General features: G+C 35.2%; 3 protein-coding genes across 8 annotated transcripts in view; 1 reads left to right on the top strand and 2 right to left on the bottom strand.

Moving 5' to 3' along the window:
- Positions 1-325: 325 nt before the first annotated feature.
- Positions 326-7,553, top strand: LOC143344046 (transmembrane protein 184C). Its single transcript, XM_076769630.1, has 7 exons — positions 326-840; positions 928-1,238; positions 3,948-3,984; positions 4,063-4,340; positions 4,426-4,632; positions 4,706-4,921; positions 5,774-7,553. The coding sequence occupies exons 2-7, from the start codon at positions 991-993 to the stop codon at positions 6,054-6,056; spliced, it is 1,269 nt and encodes a 422-aa protein (XP_076625745.1). The 5' UTR covers positions 326-840; positions 928-990; the 3' UTR covers positions 6,057-7,553.
- A 308-nt stretch (positions 7,554-7,861) lies between these two features.
- On the bottom strand, positions 7,862-17,265 carry Opa1 (Opa1 mitochondrial dynamin like GTPase). Of its 4 annotated transcripts, XM_076769602.1 has the most exons (19): positions 17,083-17,265; positions 16,934-16,973; positions 16,355-16,598; positions 14,993-15,128; positions 14,793-14,903; positions 13,396-13,440; positions 12,614-12,700; positions 12,394-12,530; positions 12,143-12,306; positions 11,821-12,085; positions 11,354-11,545; positions 11,072-11,256; positions 10,824-10,985; positions 10,337-10,524; positions 10,052-10,266; positions 9,716-9,973; positions 9,422-9,622; positions 9,131-9,335; positions 7,862-8,843 (listed from the first exon to the last, which is right to left on the bottom strand). In XM_076769602.1, the coding sequence occupies exons 2-19, from the start codon at positions 16,960-16,962 to the stop codon at positions 8,779-8,781; spliced, it is 2,889 nt and encodes a 962-aa protein (XP_076625717.1). In that variant the 5' UTR covers positions 16,963-16,973; positions 17,083-17,265; the 3' UTR covers positions 7,862-8,778. The 4 variants fall into 4 exon arrangements, with proteins under 4 accessions (XP_076625717.1, XP_076625719.1, XP_076625718.1 ...); XM_076769604.1 differs by lacking the exon at positions 12,614-12,700 and having other exon boundaries at positions 16,934-17,265; XM_076769603.1 differs by lacking the exon at positions 13,396-13,440 and having other exon boundaries at positions 16,934-17,264.
- Positions 17,266-17,845: 580 nt separating this feature from the next.
- LOC143344036 (uncharacterized) overlaps positions 17,846-26,579 on the bottom strand; it is a 257,432-nt gene continuing 248,698 nt past the window's right edge. For all 3 annotated transcript variants that reach the window (XM_076769593.1, XM_076769592.1, XM_076769594.1), the window contains 2 exons: positions 24,352-24,878; positions 17,846-23,160 (listed from right to left, as the gene is read on the bottom strand). In XM_076769593.1, the coding sequence (XP_076625708.1) occupies positions 20,253-23,160; positions 24,352-24,878 (3,435 nt within the window). In that variant the 3' untranslated portion in view covers positions 17,846-20,252. The remainder of the gene's footprint in view (positions 23,161-24,351; positions 24,879-26,579) is intronic.

A 26,579-nucleotide genomic window follows, 5' to 3' on the forward strand; every position in this document is an offset into this window, starting at 1 on the left:
TCGGTCATCAATGCCAACAGTAAGCTCTCAAAAACACTAGAATCCTTTTTATCGCGATCCCTTATTTACAGTATTATTTCTGTTTCTATCATTATAATCGAATGGTTTCAATTTTTTTTTATTCTCGCAAACGAACTGCGTAAACCCTCTACAGATAGATTTTTTTCAACTTTACAAATGAATGAATTCGAATGATTTCAAGAGATTCGTTCTTTACACGTGTTGGATTCGCCTGTCAAAAGACAAAGAATACTTCCGGAAACAGAGTTCAATGCTGTACGACACGCGAATATTGCAAAATGTTTAAACAGCATCTACAACATATTGATGCAGTTTTGCACTATCGCAGAAAGTTTGTTACTTAAATGGCTTTTTTCCAGTAGCCTACTAATCAAAATTGACTAAAGTACTCTTTCCAAGTAGTATATAGTAAAAAGATTACATCCAACTGAGACTTACTTTATTTACATCAAACTTCAGAAACTAAAAGAAGCACTTTAGCGTTCCTAACAAATTTCAAGGGATGCAAACAAATTAAATTTATTAGCCGCGCGACTATTGAATCGCATAATTAATGACGAGGGGGTTAAAAGGAAGTTTCCCCCCTTTGTACTGTCATCGTCAGCTGATCAGTCGTTGATTCATCGTGTCCGACAATATTGTTATGACTTTTTTTATACCTCGTTACGCCATTTACTATTTACGTTATCGATGATATTACTGCGTCAAACATTGTGAAACGTGTTGGTCGAGTGAACAATTGTTTCATTTTTTTCGTCTTCGATGGAAGCGTCGTTTAAACCCATCAATTTGTCCTCCGAGTCAAGAAACATTAGCTAGGTTCGTCATAACCTAAAGAGAAATTTTATCCACGCGAAATGCGAATTATGAAATTATTCCGTAACAAAGTGTCGTTTGTATTTACAGAAGTTCCAGCGGACTGACTGGAAAATAATGTGATATTTTTTTCTCTTTAAATCTATTAAAGTGATGGCATCTGTTTGTCGCCGTTGGCGGCTATGGATTTTACCAGTTCTAACGTGTCTATACGCGCTCCTTATTATAATTGTGGTGCCTATTTTAATAGCAAATTCCATTAAGAATGGTTTTGAACAACAAGATCAAGGAGCACTCGTGGGTGGTGCATTTGTGTTACTGGCATTGCCCATTGCTTTCTATGAAATTGTACAACATATGATATATTACACACAACCCAGGCTGCAGAAGTATATAATAAGGTAAGTCTGACTATTTGTTGGGTTTATTTTAGAAGTACAGTTTGTTGGTATTCAGGGATCTAAAATATCTTGAGCCAATATTTCTTAAATCATGGTCTGCGAACACATTGCTAAAGTTTTATGAGTTCTCAGAAGAAAAATTGAAATATAATATTATAAAAGACAAAGATTTCATTCTTATTAAGGTAGTCTAATTGGGAGTCTCAACCCTTATCAATTTTAATGGTCTTAAAGTATGTTAAAATGAACTCTGTTTTGAAATAAATATTCATTGTTCCCCACAAGATTAAAATGTTAATGAAATATATGTGTAATTAAGTTTTAAATTATGTTGAAAGAATAAGAATTTAATTCTGCTCTAAAAATCCATTAAAAATTTTCCTTTATATAGAGGGTTAGAGGGAAGTTGAAATTTGAGAAACATTGACTTAAGTGATTAGGGTATTATGAAGAGAATAAAATATTAGAAATTCATAGATAAACAATGCTAAATGACCTGATTTAAAGAAGTCAAAGAAATGAATTTAAGTCTTTTTATTTCATACAATATTACAAGCGATAGTTGACATTAGTGTATGACTATACAGTCTTAGTGCTGTGTTTGAAGTGCCCATAACAAAATTGGAGTGGCTCTAGTTTTACACTTACAATATTTAATACAATTTAAAAGTAGTAAAGATTTTTAATTTACAAAGCTATATACCTATGACAGACAGAATTACTAATAAAGTAAACCAATTGATGATAATGTGTATAGAATTGAATTAAAGAAAAATTTTTGTGAAGGAATGTTCCTGATATATTAATTCTTTTCCTTTAATTGTATGTAATACTTATACCATAACTTTGCTTCCTTAAAATCTTTGCAGGTAGATAACAACAAATAAACATCATACATGATATATCATAAAATAAATATATACATATCTACAATGCTTATAAAAGTATATCTATTGGGGTACAGTCTAAATAATCTTTGTAGATTATAAAAGGTAGAGCTATCTCTTTTTTGCAGCAAGTTCTTCAATTATATAAGAAAATTTGAATTAAACAATAATTGATGCTTTTTTATTCGAAAAACATACGAAAATCTGATTACTTAATACATAGTACTACATACCTGATAAGCACATATATTACAAAGGTAGTTGGGTTGTTACTTAAGCATAAAGGATTGTACTTTAATTTGATGCTAAAAAAAAATGTAGAAATTTATTCTAAAAATTATAAATAAAAATTATGATAATATTAGCAAGTTAAATAAATAAGATTTGATTAAGTAAAATATAAAATTTTGATATTAAATGATACCATGTTGTCTGAAAATATTACGTTTTTCAAAAATTTATAAAATTTGGAGCAATCATATTGTGTAAAACTAAAAACATTTTAATGTCTAGTTTTGTTCTTATGTTGCTTTAATTTTACATATTCCGATTAAACAATTTCATGTAAATTAATTACATATGATAAAAAAAGAGTAGATATACATAGATTTATTTGTAATATTATCTAATTTTCATCTAAATAGTATTAAACAAATCTTTACATTATAAGTGTGCATGCTAAAACTTCGAATTGTAATAGAATATACAGGATGTCGCCCGTAATTCTTTCTCTCGAAAAACGGGACACCCTGTATACAATTTAGGAACACAAGATCATAGAACTGTATTGATTGACTTTTGACATAGTAAAGATCAAGGGCTAGAGACATAGCTAAAGGCTATAAATGAATAACACCACTGTTTCAAAATTTATGAATTTTAAATTTCATCAGTTATAAAATACTACACGTGTAGAGGGAGATTTTATGTTTATTTATTATTACTTTACCATCATTCACTGTATAAAAAGACTTTCTGCTGCAAGGAAAACTAAAATCTGCCTATTTTTAATCATAGTTTTAATAGAAAGGAAGAAATTTAAATGGGGACAATATCATTATTTAGAGCAAACTGGATTAAAGGCCATTTTTCTGCAAAACTGATGTAGAATTAAATATTTCGCTTATAGTTTAAACATTTATGTATTTTTTGTGATTAAAATATGTACATAAAATTGAAGATTGTGAATGCAATGTTTGTGTAGTACATATTTACAGTAAAAACCGAGACACGGTCGAGTTTTATTGTATTTTTTACAATTTTTAAAATTATTAAATGTTAAAATCGTAGTGCACGTACAGCACCTTTAAGTGGTTCCAATATATTGTTATGCAATTTTCTAAACCGTTGCTCATGCACGCGTAGTTATCGATTTAATTTTTATGTACCGGGTATTCTACAACTACGCAACATTCCACGAAATAATAATACAGTTAAATCTCGATTTAGCGGACTAATTAGAGGAGTAGGTATTTGTAAAATCCTAATGTTCATAAAATAGTATCTATACAAAATCAAAGGTCCGTTTAATAACAAATTATATATTTTACATTGAAAACTACAAATTTCGTTATATTGGGAGTAAAGTACCAACAGTAAAAAAATCATATATTTATTCTATTCAGAAAATAAATTGAGATTTTCCTGTAGTTATAAGTGAATATTACATAAAGATGAAAGTTTCTTGCTGAACTACCATATGAAAGTAACATATATTTATGTAACCACTTTTACAACTTAAATAACTAAAAAAGAATAGACATAAGAATATCAGTTTAAAATTGATCGATTATGATTAATTTAATTTTACTGTTTATTTTAGGATATTATGGATGGTACCAATTTATGCAGTGAATGCTGTAGGTGTACACCTCTAAGTTCTTTTATAATGATACATTTTTTTCATTTTATTGATAATGCCGTTTGTACTTGTACAGTGGCTGGGGCTCGTTTACCCTGAGGGCAGTATATACGTGGATAGTTTGAGAGAGTGCTATGAAGCCTATGTAATATATAATTTTATGATGTATTTATTGGCCTACTTGGATGCGGATCGTCAGTTGGAACATAGACTTGAAATGTCTCCTCAGGTACATCACATGTTCCCGTTGTGTTGTTTGCCTGACTGGGAGATGGGAAGGGAATTTGTACATATGTGCAAACATGGAATATTGCAATATACTGCTGTTAGGCCTATATCAACTTTAATATCATTGTAAGTGTCGTGCAGGAAATTTTTTAAATTTGGCGCCGCAACGGAAATATATTCAAATATTTATCTAAGTTACGAATTTTTCTAGTATTTGCGAGCTCAATGGGGTATACGGGGAAGGTGAATTCAGAACAGACGTCGCTTTTCCATATATGATCGCACTAAATAACTTATCGCAATTTGTCGCCATGTATTGTTTGGTGCTTTTCTATCGTGCCAATGCAGAAGCTTTAAAACCAATGAAACCAATTGGCAAGTTTCTGTGTATCAAAGCGGTCGTGTTCTTCTCCTTCTTGTAAGTTTGCGTGAACATATTGCATTAGTTCATGCATAAGACACGTGCTTAACATCGTTTCTTTATTTTACAGTCAAGGAGTAATGATCGCGTTATTAGTGTATTTTGATGTCATATCAAGTATCTTTAATACGAGAAATGTGGATGATATCAGAAATATATCATCGAAGCTGCAGGATTTCCTAATATGTATTGAAATGTTTTTAGCGGCGGTGGCTCATCATTATAGTTTTACATACAAACCTTTTGTAAATCTAGCTCAAGGACAAGCATGGTGGGATGCATTCAGGTAATCGAAAGTAGTTAAAGATTCCATCTTTCTGTCGATGTTCTTTTTAATTTTCGATAAAGGTAATCAATATTTTATTTTCGTAAAATTTTCCTATACGCATGAAAAGCGTAGAATTAAGAGCCTTATACTATTGCCGGCGCGTGGATGCTAGTTGACCCGAATAAAGTAATCGCGATGGGTGTGGGTGAGCGCCTGATAGTGCGGATGAATTTCTACAAAAAGACATTCACCCTATCTACTTGAAAATTCCATGGAGCGAATTTTGATAAGCTCTTCTGGACATTAGCAAGCGAATGGGTTTAGTGTTTTACAATAGTTCATCTTAGGATTTTTGGAAAACAGTATCAGCTTATGCCATAAATCAGGGGTGGCGAACTGGCGACAAGCGAGTCGATTATGGCTCCATCCTTACTTTTCTGTTCCGTTAAAGCGCAGAAGGACCCCCCTTCCCCCTACCTATTGTGCAGAGCCTTGGGACGAAGGCTCCGTTGAGCACTTAACTGGTACGAAACGTGACGCGCTGTCTGATGGCGGGAGAATCAGTTGGCTGATAGTGGGACTCATAACTCTCGAAGAAGTTCGCCACCCCTGCTGTAAGTTAATTACGTCGGTCTACGAGGTAAGTGGATTCTCCTGTATGGCTGCGCCCTACCATCGCCGTGAGTCAGTTAACTCTGCGTGCCGACAATAGTAGAAGTACTTTTGATACAAAAAAACTTGAAACATTATTTCGTTATTTCCGATTTTCGTCCCATTTTTCATTAAACAAATTCGATTATATTTCTTAGAATAATTTACTTATTAATTGAATGATGTATTTACAAAGTACTTCTACCGCATGATTTGTAGAGCCATGTGGGATGTCTCTGATGTACACAATGATATCAAAGAGCATCTAGGCGTAGTAGGATCGTCGTTGAGTCGCAGGATACGTGGTCGTAGTGCTTATCAGCAAGCTTGGGGAAGCGCGACGGAACGTACGTCCCTCCTCCCCGAGGCAACGGTGATCACTGCTAGAAGCGCGCCCGCGTGTTCCTTTTCCGGTTACAATACAGGTGAAGCTGACGGGATGCCCGGTTCCGTCGATTTTATTCCAGATACGCAGGATACCAGTAACGTGGTAAAAACGTAACTTATCAATGAATAAGTCTAAATTAAGAGCATTGAACAAGGCCATTTTGTCTGGGACAATTTATCTGATATTAATCTGTTGTATTGCTAGGATTATACGTTTAAGCAGAGAAGTCTAGTTTTGCAATGAGCGTTTTCCCTGTACTGTACAAATTCTCATTCTCCCGTTTATAATGACACACTCATTCTGGGAGACACGCGCGACATCCGATACGAATTAAAGATTTAATACATCACGTCCATTTTACGAAAACGCTTTTTTTCCTCTTGATTTGCGGCCAAACTATCACCTCTCGAGTTACCAATGATGTACTACCAAATAATTGTATATAATAATGTTTATACTTAGAACAATATATCGGTACAGTCATATTTATAAACGTGTTGCGCTATTTATTGTTGATTATCAACCCCAGAAGTGCACAACACACTTCTTTCTATTCATGCTGGGCAGTGGTAGGCGTTACTTCCATGATAAATTTCTATTTGTATAAAGATTCAAAGAAATTGCATATTATTTGCCACGATCGTCTGGATGTTGTGTTTGTTACCTAATACGTCTTGTACGATTTCTTAATCGATTGAAATTTTGCCCAACTCTTAAAACATCGAATATACCGTAAATAATGAGGGGAAAGAAATTAAACATTCCTGCCAAATGTACATCATTGTTTAATTTTATATTAGCTACGATGGATATCAAATTATATATGAAGGAAGAAATATTTAAATACGTACGATTTTAATGTGCCGACGATCGGCGAAAATTGAGCTGGTATTGTCAAACAATAATGGGTAAACTTAAAATTAAAATTTTCGTCCTGTGTCGTTGATGCGTTAATCCACGCTACACATAAGTTTACATCATATCGATCTGTTTCTCGTGCATAAGTGGTGTTTATTATCATAGAAAGACATTTAGTGCAAACATTTTATTTTGTATATTTTTAGAATGACAAAATTTTTTTATTTGATCAATGAAAGTTTACCAATTTTAGAAGACATTGCGAATTTACGCAAACGCGTACGATTTTCAAATATTTTATCAGATGTTCGGACCAAAAAGAGGGTATATTTTACGTCTGAGTTAGTATTTTCAGAATTTACTAACGGATCAGAGACACTAGTTTTTCTGCCTGACATAGTCATTTACATCGTCAATTAAACTTCAAAGAAAAGAACAATATTTTTAATATGTTCCTACCATGTTGGTTATAACTTTGTAACATATTGGGAACCATTAGTTATCTATTAATATGAATTTATAAATAATAGGAATAAATTTCATCAAAATACGTTGTAAAACTTCACGTACCACGAGAAGAATCTTAGGCATAGATTGCGTATTTTAATAATCTCTACCACTTTTGTACAAAAAGATATCTCAATTTCATAAGTACTTAACAAGCGATTCTGTTAAGTGTCAGTGACAAACTTCCTGGATGAGAAAAGATTATACAATAAAAAAAAGTTTCAAAACAACAATGTCTACATAGGTAAAATTACGTCTATCGAACAATACTCATCGCGTTTTTTCAATCTACAGTCAAGGACAAAAGTGTTCGTACAGAAAACACGTAGAAATAAAAAATTCTAAAATTTCTATATTAATAATTATATTTAAATATATATAATTATATATATCTTACGCAATACTTCAAATGCCGTAAGATACCTGTTATAATAAATGGGTAAGTATCTCGGCATTCAAGACGGATATATGGAACAGGTACTAGAATGATTTATTTTTGAGGAATTACGATATTACAGTTGGCATGCAATATCTATAATCCAGTATATAGTTTTTTTTTATTACTACGTCCTTACTGTACGAATACTTCTCTTTCACTGTATGTTTGCATTTATCTTATTTGTCCAATTAGGGAAATTGCTTTTATTTATTATGTTTTTAATACAAATACTTCATCCTTATAACATGTTTTATTTTTATTAAAAACTACTTTAAGAAATTTTCAGTACACATTTTACATCTAAAAAGTGTTTAAAACACTCGCTATGTATGTATATTCCTTTATTTTAATCATTTTTCCTATGCATACAGCGTTTGTTTATCCCATTCGTTTTGTATACATGGACGTATGTACAATACGATGACTATTTATATTAAATGTGTACATAAATTAAATACATTTTTTATTTTATATCTACAGTCATCATGTTATCAAACATGTGCATTATTCAATGGGTGTATGAAGCGGTGTCTGAAATTTGTATGCTATTTGCTTTTGCATGGTTAATGATTGAGCAGAAAAACGTTGCCAAATGCGTCAATCATAAATTATAGACATTGTACGATTATTATACGTATTCAGCGATAATTTCATTGTTAAAAACCGAACAATGAATTCGTACGTCAGAACTGTGTTTTTCAATTGTATAGTGGCTCTAGAGATTGATGACTAGTAATAATCTGTTCCGTCGTTTGATTGTGAGAAATGTAAATTAATATCTAAACATTCGCACATTAGCCACCAGGGCTATCATACAAGATGATTATCTCGCTGGATGCACCAAGAACAGTAATTGCAATTCTTTCGATTTTAACATTATATCGACATCTTTTAATGTCACAGCAATGTTACGACCGGGCGAATTGCGGCTACCGCTTTCCGGATCTCTAGTAAGAGAATCACTCTGTATTATTTATCACATGTCACGCACCTCAGGTTTGAAGTATCCACAATACTCTTAGTTTATTCTCTTCATTTCTCTTTGTTTAGCGCTTGAATAAATTCTTCAAGCTTTTCCTGAATCTGCCTAACACGTTCTGGAATACAAAATGAGCGTAACAATAACTAAATAATCGACTTAAACCATGTTTGTATTGGAAGTTTGTTAAATGGCATAGGTCGAACAAAGCTACAAATTAAAGTTGATTATTTAGTCCAACATTTCGATTTGTGTATCGAATCACGAATCGATTCATGGTATATGTCTATCCCGTTGATGAATTTATCTTTTCATATAATTACTTAGGTGAAAGCTTAACATTCCGTTATAGGAGAAGATTATAATAAAAACATGCAAATTTTTTTATTGATTGAAAAAACTTACTAAGTTCCTCTGCCAACGTAACTCGTCTGCCCGTTAGTAACTTCTGCTTGATTTCGGTGTCTTGACTGTAATCTTCCAATACTTCTTTAATTTCTTTATCTAATCTACGAGCTTCGCGATTCATGATTTGTTGTCGAAGGGCGTTAGCAGTGACTTTCAGCATTTGTTGAATCCTCCAAAATAGTACGACATCGTTACATTCCATCTGCGTCAATATTAAAAAATGATTTACAAAATATCGGACCAAATAGACTAAAGAACTTGATTCCGAGCAATTCTAATTTTGCATACTTCATTTTCGTGTCCTGTGTGGTACAAATAAAATCCTTTTTTACAATCGTATGCCCTAGCCAAACTTTGTTGTAGAAAGAATCTTCTGTAAATAGGATGCCACGTTTCTCGAACAAATTCATTGTCGACTTCTAGACCATTTTGTTGCAAGTTTTTTCTAATTGTTGTGTACTCGTCCTGTGATAGAGTGGGAGCGTGTTTCTGTCCACAAAAAAAAGATATATCGATACTCTTTTAATTTTAAAGCTCAATTGAAACAGTAAATAATTACAAGTTTTCACTCTCGCCTCTTACTTTATCCGAATGCAGAATTTTATCCAATTCATTTTTCACTGCTGTACGATTCTGTTGCTCTTCGCTTTTACTAAGCCAGTAAATCCATCGCTCTTTCCCGCCAGGGCCCAACATTTCGCGTAAAATTTTCTCCGTAACTTGCAGTTTCTCCTTGACAGAATTTTCTAAGAAACGCACTGCCTGATCCCAGTCCCGTTTGTCGTTCACACTTCTGTCTTCCAAAGTATTCAGTTGGATAACACGTAACATTTCAGATGCCTAAGAATATTCATGTTTTTATGTACATTCACTTAATCCAACGCGAATAGTAAGACGCGAACTGCTCGGTAAATTTACTTTTTCTTCCCAAGTATGTCGTCTCATCGCCTCGTTAATGACCGCATTTTTTAAATTGTCAAAAATGTCATCGTGATCGGTACTCAATCGTGCTTGGCTAATAAAATGAAGAAATTCTTGCTGCAAAGATTCCCAGCCGCTTTCAACGCTTCGAGCTGGCAATTGTTGTTCTGCCCATTGTCGAAGTTTTATATCGACAGTTGTGTTGAATGTAACTGAATTAGAAAAGTATTATTATTACAGGGGCATAAAGTACATCGCGCCGTTATTGTATAATTCGTGTACCAGGGTTTCCACTTTCAGCAGCGGGCAAGTAGATGTTCTCGAATACATGCATGCTAACTTTATCCCAAATTTTGACTAACAATTTTTCTTCCCAATGTCGTGGTGAAACTTGGGACAAGTTCACAATTTCGTCCAGTATCTCTCCCCGGGCTTTTTCGAAAAGTTCGTCTCTATCCAATTCCCTCAACCTACGTAAAACAGGATATCTTATTTTGTTTAGATAATATCTAAATTTGTTAAAATGTACATATGCTTTTGTCAATTACGTAAGAAGATTTTAAAATTTGTATAGCTAGAAAATCGATATACAGTGTATTGTGTTAATGTGTATAGTGATGTATAGTGTTGTCTGTACGCTTTGGTGCGCAACGTTGTATACGTATATAATAAGTATTAATAGTTATTCTTTCTTATAAAAAGAATTATAAAAAAAATTACAATTTTATTTGACTTCTTTGTCAATGTGTTTTACGGTTAAACCGTTTACCTTGGGAAATTATTTTTCCATTCTGTTTCAAGATTGAATCTAGTTGCTTTAAATGCATCTGCCTGTTGTTCGACAGTCTCGCGGACCATTTTCCAAAAACATTCCGCAACCGCGAGACTAAGATTTTTCGTAGTAACTTGGCTAGACATTGCTAAACCATCCCTGTTCAAAAGTCATGAAAATGGTCAGTTTTATTTTGCAGGGTGTTGACGCCCTATATGTTTACATGCCTGTGCACGAATACATACTTGAAGAGCTTCGAATTTCTAAAGAACTTTTCTTCGTAAGTTCTGATCGTTTCTATGCTGTCATCTTTCTTACCGCGACCAGTGACGACAGCAAAATAACCTAATGCTTTCATAGGGAATAATTTACCAGACAAAATTTTACGAAGGCGGTCGGGATTTGCCAAATTTTCCTCTGCTAGATCTACCTATTAATGTCAATGTACTGTAAAATTAATCTCCTCGAACCTAAAATCTTTTTTGTAATTTTCAAAACATTGAAACACCACTCTAGATTTGTTGTACCTTCGTTAAAACAAAGATTGTCCGTTTGCCAGCGGGATCCATCTGAGACACAAGATCTGTTACATTGCTTCTTTCAGCATCCACAGATCCATCTTGGATGCAGAGAATAATCGCGTTGGGATTGCTCATATATTGCTGAGACATTTGTCGAATTGCATCCCGAGTATCTTCGGCCATGTCTACCGTAACTGTCTGTTGCAAAAGTTTTCTAAGTATCAAGCATCGTCTCAAAAAATGAAAATTACAAAAATTTAAAATTAAACATGTATTTTTTAACCCCTTCAGGGTCCTGCAAGCTTAAAGAAATTTTCTCAAAACAGGATATAAATTGGCATTAGTTAGATAGATATAGATAGAACCATAGATGGTTTCCAACAAAAGGCCAATAATTGCAACATGTTCACCCGTGACAGTCGCGTATTAGACACTTAAGGGGTCAAATATGCTTTGTTTAAACGATCTCTTACACTAATTATACCAGGCAGATCAACCAGAACCATACGTTGAAGCCCCGGTCCTTTTACTGTCATTGAAATTACATCCTGACTGACTGTCTTTCCATTTTTCACACTATTTTTCATGCGATACTCGACTATGCGTCTGAGTTCAATTAATTCTGACTCCTTCGTTAAATCGAATTCTCTTGCACTGTCTTTAAATTGAGCTATATGATATGGACCTTCGCTTAGAGTGACCTTAACTGGAGCTCTTGTCATCATTTCGCCACTACCTCTACAGTAAAATTATTAGCAGTTTTGCAGATACATTTTAAAAAATGTGTTTGATTACCTTGGAAATATTCTTGCCTGAGCAATCATTTCTAGCACAGATGTTTTACCAGAACTTTGATCACCGACGACTACTACCCTCGGTAAATGATCAGCAGTAGAATAAGCACTATCGTAATCGCTAAGTTCGTCTAGAACATCACTATACATGTCGATTAAAGATTTCTAAAAAATATTTATAATTACGGAATTATAAAACAAATGCTAAATCTTATATTGTGCATCAAAAAATGTACACTGCGATTTAATTACTTTTATCTTTTTGTTGCTTAGTTTCTGATTGCCGCGTAAAAGCATCTGCTTTCGTAATTCTTTATTTTCTCTCTCTAATCTTTCGAGTTCACGTTGATACTTCAATTGTATTTGCATCACTTCTTCCTGCGTTTTATCTTAAATTATAATTACGATATGTATAATTGTAAATTTAAAAAACTTTAAAAGAATAGATTGTAGAACATTAATATGTACATACGAGCTTTCTTACGTTCCTCTTCAACATTATCGTCAATTAATGGTCGAGCAAACGCAACAGAATTGTTTAAGAGTTGATCCTTTGTTTCTGTTTCAGAAGATATTTAAATCTCAATAATGTGTTAGGGTAGTTAGCAAGAAAGCTGGTAATCCATAACAATAATACTTTGCTGATCAAGCGAGTGATATGCGAGTGCAATCAGACATTTATTCTGATAATTCTTACGAAGCAAATGATTGTTCTTTAAAATTAACTTAACACATTCGCTACCGGCTCCGATCATAACCATTCTTATTTTCATATTGTTTAATGTTTTTTCTAATTGGAGCTATCGGAAGCAAATGCGTTAATCTTTTATAAACGGATATATGGAAGCAGATGATAGGGAAATAACTAGTATTTAGAAATTATTTTATGCAATATATAAATTTTCGTTTGGTTTAATGTATGTAGAAATCAGCAAAATATTAATACCAAACATAAAACATTCGATACTTGCGATAAATTAATAAATAATAATATATTTAATTTAAACTTTATTAAACACTATGATTAAGAGACAACCGTGATTTTGTTAAAAATAAGGTTTAAAAGTAATGAAAATGAAAAAATAAACGGGTCTGTCCCATTCAGTATTTAAATTTCATGTTTGCTTAAATGACAAAAGACTAATATTAATTTCAATTACAGGAATTAGAATTATCCTAAAATTATTTATGAATAAAAAAAAAAAAAAATGCTGAATGGACAGACTTCGGATAATTCTGAGATTTTTTACACACCTGAATAAAGTTGGTTTACTATTGCCGAGATCGCGTCATATATACCTGAACAGAACAGACCATATAATAAAATATTTCTAGACAAATACCTGGACAAATAGTGGAATTGTGTTTGAAGTACAAGCAAATGGTTTTATGCAACAAACTGAGATATATGTATATACAAAATGGTTAAATGCATCCTACTTCTATCAGTTTTACCAATCTATCAATTGGACTTAATTTAAAAATATTTTCACGATGTTATTAAACAATTAAAGTTACTTACACATGTTACACAAAAATACTGTGAAATATAAGGTTCAATATGAAAATTATATATTTCTCATATGCATTATTAACTTCGGGAATTTGTTGCATAAAACATTCTTTTTTTTATTCTTCGTCCAATAGAGGCATGCGGATTTCCGAAAATTACCAAATTTTGATTGTTGGGACATGGATGGGAGGACGAGGATCAATTTAGGACGAGATTCCGAAATTTCACCCACGTACATACTTTTATCGAACGATATAAATATAACTATAACATATCACTTTTTTAAATGGGATTAATACATACTGTTATATAATAACAAGTACACATTTATTAGAAATTAAATCGTTCACTATCGAGCAGCACTAACATATCTTTCCTGTATTGTTCCAAAACTTATAATTAACGAAGTAAAAATCTTAACAACAATTTTAAATCTCCCAGAGATAGGTTCGGATTATTTGAATTTGTACATGCAATTTTTCAGTTAAAAGTAAAAAGTTCAGTGAGCAAATTTAACGACGAAATATCATTTTAGGCAAAAATTTTGCCATTTCTAAATTTAGTCTCTTAAATGTTTTGTCAATGCTGGTCATATTTGTCAAACTTTTTTGCCTAAAAATATTTTACACAGATTTGTTGCAACCAGAATTTAAATTATACTGTATATATCTTGTATTAAACCACTGATATAGTAATGCAAAAGTTGCAATGAAAATATAAAGAAAAATTGCGACAACAATTAAGAAATGGTTAAAAAAAAAGCCGGATAACTTAACCTTCGGCAGGCGCGCTTTTTATCGTAAAACGAGCACCTTTCTTCGTACTCCGTACATGCGGAGTTGATATTATGAAATTTTAACTTTTGGGTCAAATAAATAGACAGACCTTGAAATGAGGAATAGAAAAAGGTCTGAAGTTGATCCGATCACGAAAAAAAAGCTTTTTGGCGAAAGACTAAGTCGCGAAACTAAGTCGTGGACTCTATGTACGGGCGCGTCTGCCGGAGGGTTAAACAAGTAGTAGCAACATAGCAATAATGTTAATGAGTGGACTTTTAACATGCAATGATACATAAATGGAAAAAAAAAATAAGAAATACAAAAAAACACAAAAATTACATTAGAGGAAGTGTCCACACCTGATTCATTCTTGTCAACTTCTGCTGCCTTTATAGCATCATCCAGTCTTTGATCAAACCAGTGTTTATATTCTCTATATTTAATTTCCCCATACTGCTTTAGACGTGGATCTGTTTGTGTTTACCCATTTTTTATATCTATAATTCTTTTACCTTGCATATTTATTTACTTAAATAATTATGCAAGTATTGATACTCACCAATCTCTATTTTGTCTACTATACTATTTTTGACTGATATTAATGTTCCACGAAAATTTTGCCATTCACTTTCCTCAGGCAACCAGTCATTTAACCAGCTCATGTCTGGCAAAACTTCTTTCCATTGCTCATATTTCTGAACAGAAAATAATAAAGCATGCTATACAGGGTGTTCGGCTACCCCTGGGAAGAATTTTAATAGAAAATTGTAGAGGCCAAAATAAGACGAAAATCAAGAATATCAATTTGATATTCATAAGTCAAAAACTTATTTTCGGTTGCGGGGGTCAATTACAATCATTTTTGGTGAATAGACATACCCCCGAAATCCTACCTGCTTTCGAGAAAAAAATTCGAGTAGGTGTAAAATTTTTCGACAAAATTAAAAAATTTCAAATCGTTAAAAAAAAATTACTTTCAGTTACAGGGGTCAATTTCAATCATTTTTGGTCAATAGACATACCCTCGAAATCGTAACCATTTTCGAGAAAAAAATTCCTTACCGAAATTTTAATGTGAGGCCAGAAATGCTTTCCTGAAATTTCATGCGAATCTTTAAAATGTCATAACTCCCGAACGGATTGGACGATTTTAATGTTTAAAAAAGCAAACTACGCGTATTTTGATGGAGAATATGTAGAAATTGCAAAAATATTCGAAAAGTTGATCCTTGACCACGCAAAATGAGAAAAACCCCATAAAAATGGTCTAATTTTCAAACAGCCATAACTCTTACAATTGTGAATATATTTCAATGAAACTTTTTCCTGAAGTGGAGCTCATGGATACCTACAAAAAAGTATTAGACAACTTTTCGGTAGAGCGTCAAATAAGATTACTAAAATTGAAAAACGAATTCTTAAGAAAAATCGACAAGGGGGTAGGTGCCTAAATTTTTCGGCGAAAAAAAAAAATTTCAAATCGTTATAAAAAAATTATTTTCGATTGCAGGGGTCAATTACAATCATTTCTGGTGAACAGACATACCCCCGAAATCCTACTCAGTTTCGAGGAAAAAATTCGAGTAGGTGTAAAATTTTTCGACAAAATTAAAAAATTTCAAATGGTTCTAAAAAAATTATTTTCAGTTGCAGGGGTCAATTTCAATCAGTTTTGGTGAATAAACATACCCCCGAATTCCTACGCACTTTCGAGAAAAAAATTCCTTACCGAAAATATACTGTGTATCTGGAAATGTTTATATAACTTTTTAACGAAGCTTCAATTAACAAATTAGTATCCTTGATTTTCGTCTTATTTTGGCCTCTAGAATCTCCCATTAAAATTTTTCCCAGGGGTAGCCGAACACCCTGTATATACCAAATTATTTAAATCAGACTTCTATAATTATATTATTTTTACCTTTTGTAATGTTACTCCACTACCAACTGCACCTCCCAATATAAGATACCGAATTTTCAATGCTCCTCTTAAAACTCTTCCAATTAACATGGCATATGTACGGTTTGGGTTTCCAAAATAACGTACATGTGGTGATGATAATAAGGGCCTGTAAATTCTGTTCATTCTGCCTGATGTTAAGTTCCTTGTACAAACAATAGACACAGGATATCGGGACGTCTTCGAGATCAGCAGAATGCTGTTCCTGGAAAAAAGAGAATACTTCATACTTCACATATGAAAATGTGTAAATGGGATTTGTATTTTACATAATTTTTTTTGTAAAAAATATGGGAGAGTGCAAGTAATTAACTGCATTAGAATAATGTTGGATGAACGATTAAATACTTGATTAAAGAAAATTTTGACAGTTTCAAAGATTCGTTCTGATGTTAGAGCATAACCTAAAAGTTGCGAAACTTGGCACATGAACAGGCAGTGCAAGTATGTCACGAAACTTAATATAGATCGTATGTAATTCAGAAATTGAGTTTCTCGTTTTTTAAAAGTTCGCCTCATTAGAAACTCAAATGATCTTACCCTATCTTGCCACAAAGAATTTGTTTCATTTTGCGGGATACTGCTCAGCGGTAAGATGTGAAAAACGGTTATTAAAATATACCCTTTTTGGCGATATACATATAGTATATCAAGTCATGAATGTAAAACTTCTCTAAAATCAAACGTACTATGATGCTTAGATTAACAATTCATCATTTCGTACCCGACCCTGTTTTAACGAGGCGTACGAGCATCGTAAAAAGGAATATACTGTTAGATAGTGGATACTACGAAAGCACATGCGTAAAAATATTTAATATCCAATGTTTGTGAATCGAATAAATAGTTCTAGATTTCGACCAATCACGTTGCAGCAATCGTAACAGTTAAAGAATCGTGACAAATTCAAAATTGCCTCGCTAAATAGTTTTTAGAAATGTAACAAATGGAAAGTACGTTTCTAATATGCATTAAAGTAGATCTATTTGTCATAGTTAAAATAAAGATTTACCTTATTTATAGTTGTAAAAATGATAAATATGTACGTGTTTTTATGCGTACTTAGCTTTTTAAATTAGAATTTGAATTTTACCTGTGGAAACCACACAATTAAAGCTGAAACTATTCAAATATTCGAATATCATTATTTAAATATTACTATCCCGACGATTAAACGCGACGTATGTTCCTTAAATGGATAAGTTCGTTCATGGTAAAATCGGTGACATATTCCTGCTACGTCTTCCGTCGATGTAAGGAATAAATGGAACAAAAATATAATCTTGTAGAACCGAAATGCTTACCCACCATATCAAGACTATTATAAAAGGGATTTTAACAAATAACTTTATCAATTTTTCTTTTTCATTTTAATAGTATATATATGTATGTATTAACAAGTTATCTTCGTTTCTATCTAGTGTTGACTATAATTACTTTCAAGAAGAGGACTCTGATCAATTCAGATTTATTTAAATTCACTTTAAATTTGCTACATCAAAGCTATTCCGTGTACCACACTTTGACATACCCTGTACATACACGTTACAACGCAGAATAATGTATAAAATTCTACCATTTGCTTTCTTAAAGAAGCTAGTCTCGTAAGCAAGGTTTTTCATTCATTCTATAATATATACCATCAGGAGTGATTCTTTAATGATTTTATTTTCCTTTGCAATCCTTATATTACAAAACATACTTTTCCAGACACATTGAAAATATGCTCTATGTACATCGGATTGTTGCCTAGTTTTTGTGCTAAACATTTTATGTTGTCGCTGTTGTTCTGGTTGTTTATCTTTACAGGAATAATATTAATAACTATTCGCATAGGCTTTCGTATATAATATGATTATGGCAGTACATTTACATTAAAGTCTATGTTTTTTTTATTCATTTCTGTTATACATTCAATTATTCTCTCGTATTTATATTCATATTTATATATACCTTTATTCATTTATTTATATATTTATATATGCATATATATACATATACCGTATATACATATATATATATACATATATATATCATATGAAAATCTACGGTACTTAGAATTATGTGCATCAACTAGGCATACGAAAGGAAAGTTTCTATTTCTTCTCCTTGCGTTTATCATAAGCTTCACCCTTAAATACGTGGCAATCATCAAACTTCTTGATGACGCGACATGAGATCTAGGAATTCGAACACATCAAACAGAAACAAGAGGTTTTGCATTGAATGGTCAATGATGCGCTAAGCAGTTTCTCGAAAGTAGATTTCGATTCTGACGCTCACAAAGAAAGCTTGCCAGGCCATAAAATAACCGGCAGAGTTTCGTTTGTCAATTTTGCGATATGTACGAATCACAAAAAAAAGCCGGCAAAAGCGCGCTACTCGATTGGACCCTAGTTTTACATCGTCCTTGAAGAGTCAAAATCAGCTGTTATCATCCGTTCTCTCTGCTTTTCTGTTTTATACATCGCAACACGTTTTCCCTCCGTTTTTCTTGTTTTTCTTGTTTTTGTTTTTTGTAATTTTACCGATCGGTTACCCGAAGATCCGCTATGTTAACTAAAACGTTACAAATGTCCTAGGTATTGTCTAAAGGTGCTCTTTTTCATACATTTTTTCTGTTTCTTTTAATTTCCGCTATTTCTCACATTCAGTCTAATGTTAGATTATATTTATAGTATTTATAAGAGCTTGGAATCATTATATTCTTAACGTAATACGAGCTTGCTTTTTATCGTTAACGCCAAGCTGCTATGTACAGGTTGCCATTTTCGTTATGCAACTCTGTTGCCTCGGTTTCGTTCCGTAAAAATGAACTTTACGACGTGTCTAATTGTCCCAGACGCGTTTCGCAACAATGAACAAATGATATTTCGAATTTCTCCTTGGCAGTACGTCTCGTTTTGTTCATCATTCGATGGAACAAATAAGCGTCGATTGTATAAATTTAAGCGTCCTGTTTCTACGGCTAAGATCATCTGCCATGAATTAAAGAATATTTAAAGGAAAAAAAAAAAACTAAATTCGCGCAATCGCGTAATGTCGTATATTTGAAAACGAATAACGAAGAAATCTATTAAAATAACAAATTGTTCTGGCCTATACAATAGTCTTTCCTTTAACTGTCTCGAACCTTCTTTTAACTGTCTAATCGTAAACATTACAGACACAAACTGATTACGAACTGTTCCTTTGTCGGTCGTTTTTCAACAAAAGTTGACGATTCAATCTTCTGTTGTTTCGATTAATTTAATTTCTTTGTTCACCTTCACAAATCTAAGACTAGTATCAAAAGTCCTAGTTATGCTACACCTGTTTAGAAAAGTCTGTTCTATTTATCTGAACTGTAAACTTGGTATGCACGCGCCAAGAAAAACAAAACAATGTATTCTTCTGAGTGTTTCTACGTATATATTCTTGAAATGCGTATCAAAATCGTCTCGATCTCTTTTTCCTTTTTGCCCCTTTGTCGTTTCTCGAGCAATTTTTTTTCTTTCGCCGGTGTTGTTACTATTCTCTTTTAGGGATTACTGATAATTCAGTCGTATCTCTGGCTTCGGAAGAACAGTATTTTCATTTATTTCCAACCGTTTCAACAAACGTCTATGTAAAACACGTATCAAGAATTGCAGTCGTATTTTAGGTGCGTCAACCACGTTGTTTCTGATATCAGTAAAGGAACTGTGTATTCCTGATCACCTCAAGAAGCTCAGTAACGAGACGCGAATCAGAGGTGTGTTTCATTCCAAGAATTGCGATCATTGTTTCTGGGTCATCAATGATCGAGCAATGTTTCCCTGGCTTCAAGTAATGACACGCTGCTCAGCGGTTCCTAGTCACTTCAATCATGAAACACGTATCAAGAGGTGCTGTTTCTGTGCTTTTTGCTTTTTGCTTTTCCGGGTTCAAACTCGTCCTCGCTTCTTCGTCGTTTCTCCTTCAACTGCTTCTCCATGGCAAGCATGGTTATCATCCTCTTGTGAGAGTCACCGACGATCCAACCGTGTTGTTCTTGACGATCGTCTTCCTCTTCCTCGACCGCGGGAACTACCTCGAGCATCTCTTCTTCGTCGCTCGAACTGGACCAATAATACAACTGATTAGCAGCAGCACGTTTCCGTCGACCAATCGCCACTCCAACCCCTTCCTCGACTTTGTTCCAAGATTTTGTCGTCTTCAATTCCTCGTCGTCGGAATCCCGTCTACCACTGGAGGATCTGCGTTCTTTGTCTTTCGATCCCTTCGAGTCCGTTCGATTCTTTGACTTGTCAACCATCGGATTTTTACACTTTTTACTCGTGGTCGAGACTTTTGCGTCCCCTTTTGGATTCTTTTTCGATTTCGTCGGGGACTTCGAATGTTTCTTTTGTTTTACAGAGGGTTCCTGATTATTTTCGGTCTCGTGGTTAGTCTCTGGGTGCGTGGATTTGTTGGAATCGATCTCCGGATCGCTCGTACCTTCGTTGTTCTTCTTAACGCAAATATCTTCCTCCGTTTTGTTTGGTTTCTTTTGTTTCTCCTTTATCTGATGTTTCTTCTTCTGTGTTTGTTCCTGAACAGTTTTTTCATCGAATAGTTCCGTGTTTTCTAGTTCTTCTATACCGTTGTAGTCCATCTGTGGGTCGACAGAATTTTGTGCAAGTGACTCCTTCTTCTTCCCGAGCTCCCGCAAAATCTCCTCTTCTATGGCCTTCTGTTCCTTGGCTATCATTTGTTCGTGCTTCTTTTCAATATACCTCTCCTTTCGTTTTTCCTTCGATTCTCTTTTCTGTTTACGAGGTTTCTCGTGATCCGGTTTCTCGTTGGTCTTTCTACTGTCCTTCAGGCTTATTTCCTCGTCCGAACTGCTTATTTCTGCCAGTAGACCCTGTTTGCCGATGGCGCATTTCCTTTGTCTTCTGGTCGGTTGGAAATCCATTAAAATCCTTTCCTGTTCCTCTTGCATTTTTCTTAATTGCTGCTCCTTTCTCTTTTTTGACTCTTGCACCTTTCTGCTCAGAAACACGTGAAGCGGAAGATTATCAGACTCTTTCTGCGGTTTCTCATTGGTCGACAGCTTTTCTGGTAAAGCAAGAAGATCGTCGTCCTGTTCCTCTTCTTCCTGTTCTTCCACTGGACTAGGGCACTTTTCTATCGATTCCTCGATCGGATCGAACGTTTCGTTCATGAATTCTGTTGTCACCACCGTATCGATATCCTCCATAGGTCTCGCGTCCTTGTTCATACCATCGTATTTCATTCCCAGATCGTTCTCTGCTTGATCCAAAAGATCCAAGGCTTCTTCCAACGGAATCAACTCGTCGTCCTGCATGAAGTCGGTTTTATTACCATCGTCTCTCTCTTGTGGCAAAGCTGGACTATGGACTCCACACTCGTCCGGCATATTCTGAGACTCTGTGATCGTTGGCTCCTCGATATCCGTATCGGCGATCGAACTGTCCTCCCTGTACAAATCGTCCAACGAGAAATTCCCTTCGTACTGATTCTCAGTTTCTTCGTCGCTGTTCCTGTGATCGTCCATGTCCTTCCTCTCGTCGATGACCAGAGGCTGATCCGACATCTCCGACTCGGACTTCTTATTGTCACAGTCGTTTTTATTCACGTCGTTCTTCGAATCGTGATCTTCCCAATCGTCCACGCGATCGTCGTTCTCCGAACAGTATTTACTATCCGGTTCCTGACTCTGCTCGACGCTTTCTAGCTCGGCGGTCTCTTTCGTGCATTTGTTCGCTTTCAGTTGTCTCTTCGCCTCATAGTCCGCGTCCTCGCCGTCGAATTCGCTCTCGGACGAGGTGTACAGCTCCGCGAATATGTTCTGCTTCCCTTTCGAACAGGTTCTCTGGCTCTTGGAAATCCCCACGCCGACACCCTCGGTCTTCACCGCGATTCTGTACTCGTCGGAACTGTCGTTCTCGTACCAGGCGTTCCTGGGTCTCTTCTTCGGATTTTTACTGCGCTTCTTCAGCTTGGAGTGCTTCAGATTCTGTTCCATTTGTCGTTTCGGTCGCGATTGCTTCCTCTCGATGTAGTCGTCCATCGGGCCGGTGATCTGTCGCTGTTGTTCCTCGCTCTGGAAGGATTTCAACGCGCCTTTCGTTTTAGGGGCGAATTTCTCCAATTCCTTAAACTTTCGATCTATCATCGATTCGAGTCTAGTGCTCAACGCCTCGCCGGTCTTTCCGTTCTCTAAACTCTCACCGATGGCCTTGGTCATCAAACCTGCGACGTCGACTTCTTTGGATCTCAGGCAGCTTACCTCGTAACCTGGTCTACTTCTGTACGACATCACACTGCCCAAATTAGGCTCCATTTGACTCTCCTCCTCGTCGAAGTCGTAGACATCTTTTATTCTGTTCGACGTGAACTCTTCCTTCCGTTCGAAAGTATCGCGACGTTTCTTCCTTTCAACCAAACCCCCGTGCTCGCTGCGACGAATCAAAGGGAACTCCTGGTGTTTCTTGGTCTTTTTCGTCTTACGCTGTCTGTGTACGTTCAACTCTCGAAGAGCCGCCTCGCTCTTCGACTTCTCTTGCTGCTTACGCTCGTTCATCTCCTTCTTTTTCTCGAACAGCTCCTTGATGGGGTTCTTTATCTTTTTCTGTTGTTCTTTGGAGACGGTTATCGGGCTTGGATCCCGAGTTGAATCCTTGTGCAGGGAAGAGGCTTTCGCTGGTTCGACCTCATCTTGAGACGCTGGATCCCCAGCCGTAGACGTTGGCGCTCGAGCACACGCCAGCTCTGCTAAGACCTTCATCGGTGTAGACCCACTGTGGACAGAATTATTATTGTGTATACTGGTAGAAGTTGTGGTTCTTCGATTCAAACATAACGCAATGACAAATGGAAAGTGATTTAATTCTTAATCGATAGGGTGAGGATAATTACTTCTCCGTTGGTACCAATTTAGAATTGATTTTATTTTGTCGTAAATACGTAAATACTATTTTGAAGAATGCTATAGTTAAATGAAAATTCTATCTTGAAAGTTTAAGCTTTTATTATACGCAATAGCATTCGGTGTCAATGTGAGTGTTACATAGTAATGGATTTACAGCCATTTGGTGCATATTTATTTTTCCGCGTTTCCGTTCGGAGGCTGCAAATTGCCAGACTGGTCTGGTAATATACGAGAGAAACGTTTCTCCTGCTGGCATTTCCATTGTAACTGGATTGCTGTTTGGGCAAATAACGAACGTCAGAACGTATATTCTCGCCAGTATTACGTGGAGTTACCCTGTCGTGTGTGGGTGGAGTGACAGGCTCAGATCAATACACAACACGAACGAATAGGAAATTGTTCAACGATAGTCGTTAGCTTTGCTTTTTATTTACTGTTAGGTCTGTTTTAACTATTCTACTTTGTCCCGATGCTTGGCTAGCTCGAAAACTTGAGCACAGTTCATACATTCCTGAGACTCGAAGTTTGGAATTTTGGAAGCTCCGCGGAATTCAAAGACCTGGAGCACCAGTGGCACAGATCCGGAGGCCTTGAAATCTAGGGAACTAAAAATAGTTTAGATATGCCGAGAGTGGAGGATCTTACAGTTTGGGGATTAAAGAAATTTAATCTTCTCTCGATCGTAAAGTTTTCATTCGAATCGACCATCTTGAGCTCGAGATCGACAAACTGCAGATTTAACGCAATGTCTACCAGTTTTTGAAACAGTTGCACAATACTAAAAGCAGAGTGCTTTATCCATCGACTGAACAAAAACAAGAAATTACTGAGCCGAATAAGGGTGCAATCAACAGGTGTGGAGATGAAAAACTGGTTACTTGACGTTTGATCCATTGTACAAATTGCATTTTTCACAGGAGGAGGTATTCGTAACAACAAACGATTCAACTAACGTTCCAAAGTGGTGATTTTCAGGCCTCTAGAAGCGAATTAATCAGTCAACGAAGCTAGCTAGAACCCGATCGGTCGTCGATTCTGTTGATTAAAGTAAATCACTCACTTGTGATCGTGCTTTCCATTGCTGTGCAACAAGTTGGACAACGCTTTGTCCAACAAACCACCCAACGCGGAGTTCATCTTGCTTTTAAAGCCAGAGGAATCCAGGTTCATCTTTCCGGTGTTGGGCTGTTCCTGCAAACTTCTGACGTGCAAATCGTCGTTGTAGCCCCCGTTCGAGAGATTCCCGCCAGACAGATGTTCCTGGTCTTGAGGATGACCGTACGAATTCCTCAGAGCGTCCTGTTCGTTGTTTTTGGCGGGACGTTCATCGCCCGCGATCTCGTTGCTGCTCTTCTGCCCAAAAGTGCTCGCTATCAGGCTCTCGCTCTCCCTCATGCGCTGTTGGATTTTGTCCCTCAGCTTGTTGTTGTGCTCGAACGCGACGTCCAGGCTATCCTCGTAGCCCAGATTATCGGCTCGGGACATGTCTGGGCTGGCTGACCTGCTGGAATGCTCGCTTCTTAGGTTTCGACCGCCTCGTTTCGGGTAATCCCTTTCTCTGGTGCTGTACATCTCTTCGCCCAATAACTGAAACGTGTTCAATCCGTAAATATTAATCGATCTAAGCTCCGAGACGATTTTAAATAAAAACCTGAGCACCTTAGAAATCTATTCCGTGTATGCACAAAGTGGACCATTACAGAGATTGGAAGAGTCTTTGATTTTTCATGCTTGATCTACACGAATTTTAGAAGCTTTTTTATAAGCATCGAACTTATTATAAAGGTAAAATAGCATGAGAACTTGAAATGGGCCACTTTGTAGCACGTAACATTATAATTTACAATCAGGTTAACGAATTAAATTGGATCTTCCGATCGTAACAGTAAAATTTCTTTGAGAAGGTTTGTTGAACAATTAAAAAAAAATATATATTCTTTTTTTGCAGATTCATCGAACTAGGAACCCTTCGTTCTGGTGCGTGTAATGTTAAAATGGTCGAGGTGAGTTAGTAATGTCAAGCTGAACATTATTTTCTATTAAAAAAGGAAAACAGTTTTAACCCTTTGAAAACGTGTAGATTAATTAATAAATTGTAATATCTCAGCGAGTGGCGAATAGAGAATGCGTTTTACTATAAAATTCAGGAAAGTGATCAGAGTTGTTTAATAATGCCCAGCATTGGTTACTCGTAATGGTCGTTAAACGATTTTATTCGACAGACAGTACGTACTGTCCGAATGGCAGACGATTGTCGTAACTACCGTACACACTAAGAAATGTCGAAGGAATGAGAGAACTACCTTTTGCATGCATACTGAGAGACATTGTCTGTACAAAGCTGGTTCATAGGTCCTGCAAACATTACCACAATAATGTATAGAGTATTCCCTTCCTGGAATTCCATGTAAGGGTGTAATCCATTTCGTTACCGAATCTTTATTTCTGGAATATTTAAACAACAGTTTAAGTGAGTTTCACGGAACAATTAAATGGCATTTCATGAAGGAATTTTGCTATTATATAAATGTAATCATCTGTTCGGTACTAATACATATATTTATTTCTCATTTATTGAACGGGTCAAAAAAGAAATTTTCGTCGTGAAAGTCGAAATCATTATCGAGGAAACACCCCTACAAGTAAAAATTCCACGAGCATGTATAAAAGAAAACGAAACCTGCAGAATTAAAAGCATTTGTTTATAGCTAGATCGTACAACGTATGTAAGATCACAAAGCAACAGAAATGAAACAACAGAAACAGAAATTGATGGCATGCAAGGTGAAGAGTTATCGTGAAATAGTGTACGAACAAAGCATATTAGAGCATTCTACGAACAAAAAGCATATCCGAACGTGAAAGTTTCTCGTAGTGTAAAACATTTTGCCGACTTACCTTGCATTCTCAAACTATAAGAACTTATCAAACACATATTTATTACGATTAAACGCATAAAAATAAACCTATGATAGGTTTCTACTACGAAAGTGTCTCGTTATATTAAGAAGCTAAACATCTTCGCACAATGTATCAACTTTTAGAGCTATACCATTCTCATTAATAATTTTTGAATCGTTCTTAACGAAAAACTACAATACTAAGTTGACGCAAAGATTGAGTTTTCTTAATCTACAGAAGTCTACGGTTTTTCTAATTATCAGAAATTACTAATAGTCTTTCCAGTCAACTCAATACCAAGTTTCAAACATTAGCGAACCTCCTTTTCACCACTATACATTGTCTAGACCAAACAACGGAGCTCTAAAATCTTAAAGGCATGCAATC

Source organism: Colletes latitarsis, chromosome 7 (assembly GCF_051014445.1).
Source record: "Colletes latitarsis isolate SP2378_abdomen chromosome 7, iyColLati1, whole genome shotgun sequence".
Classification (NCBI taxonomy): Eukaryota; Metazoa; Arthropoda; class Insecta; order Hymenoptera; family Colletidae; genus Colletes; species Colletes latitarsis.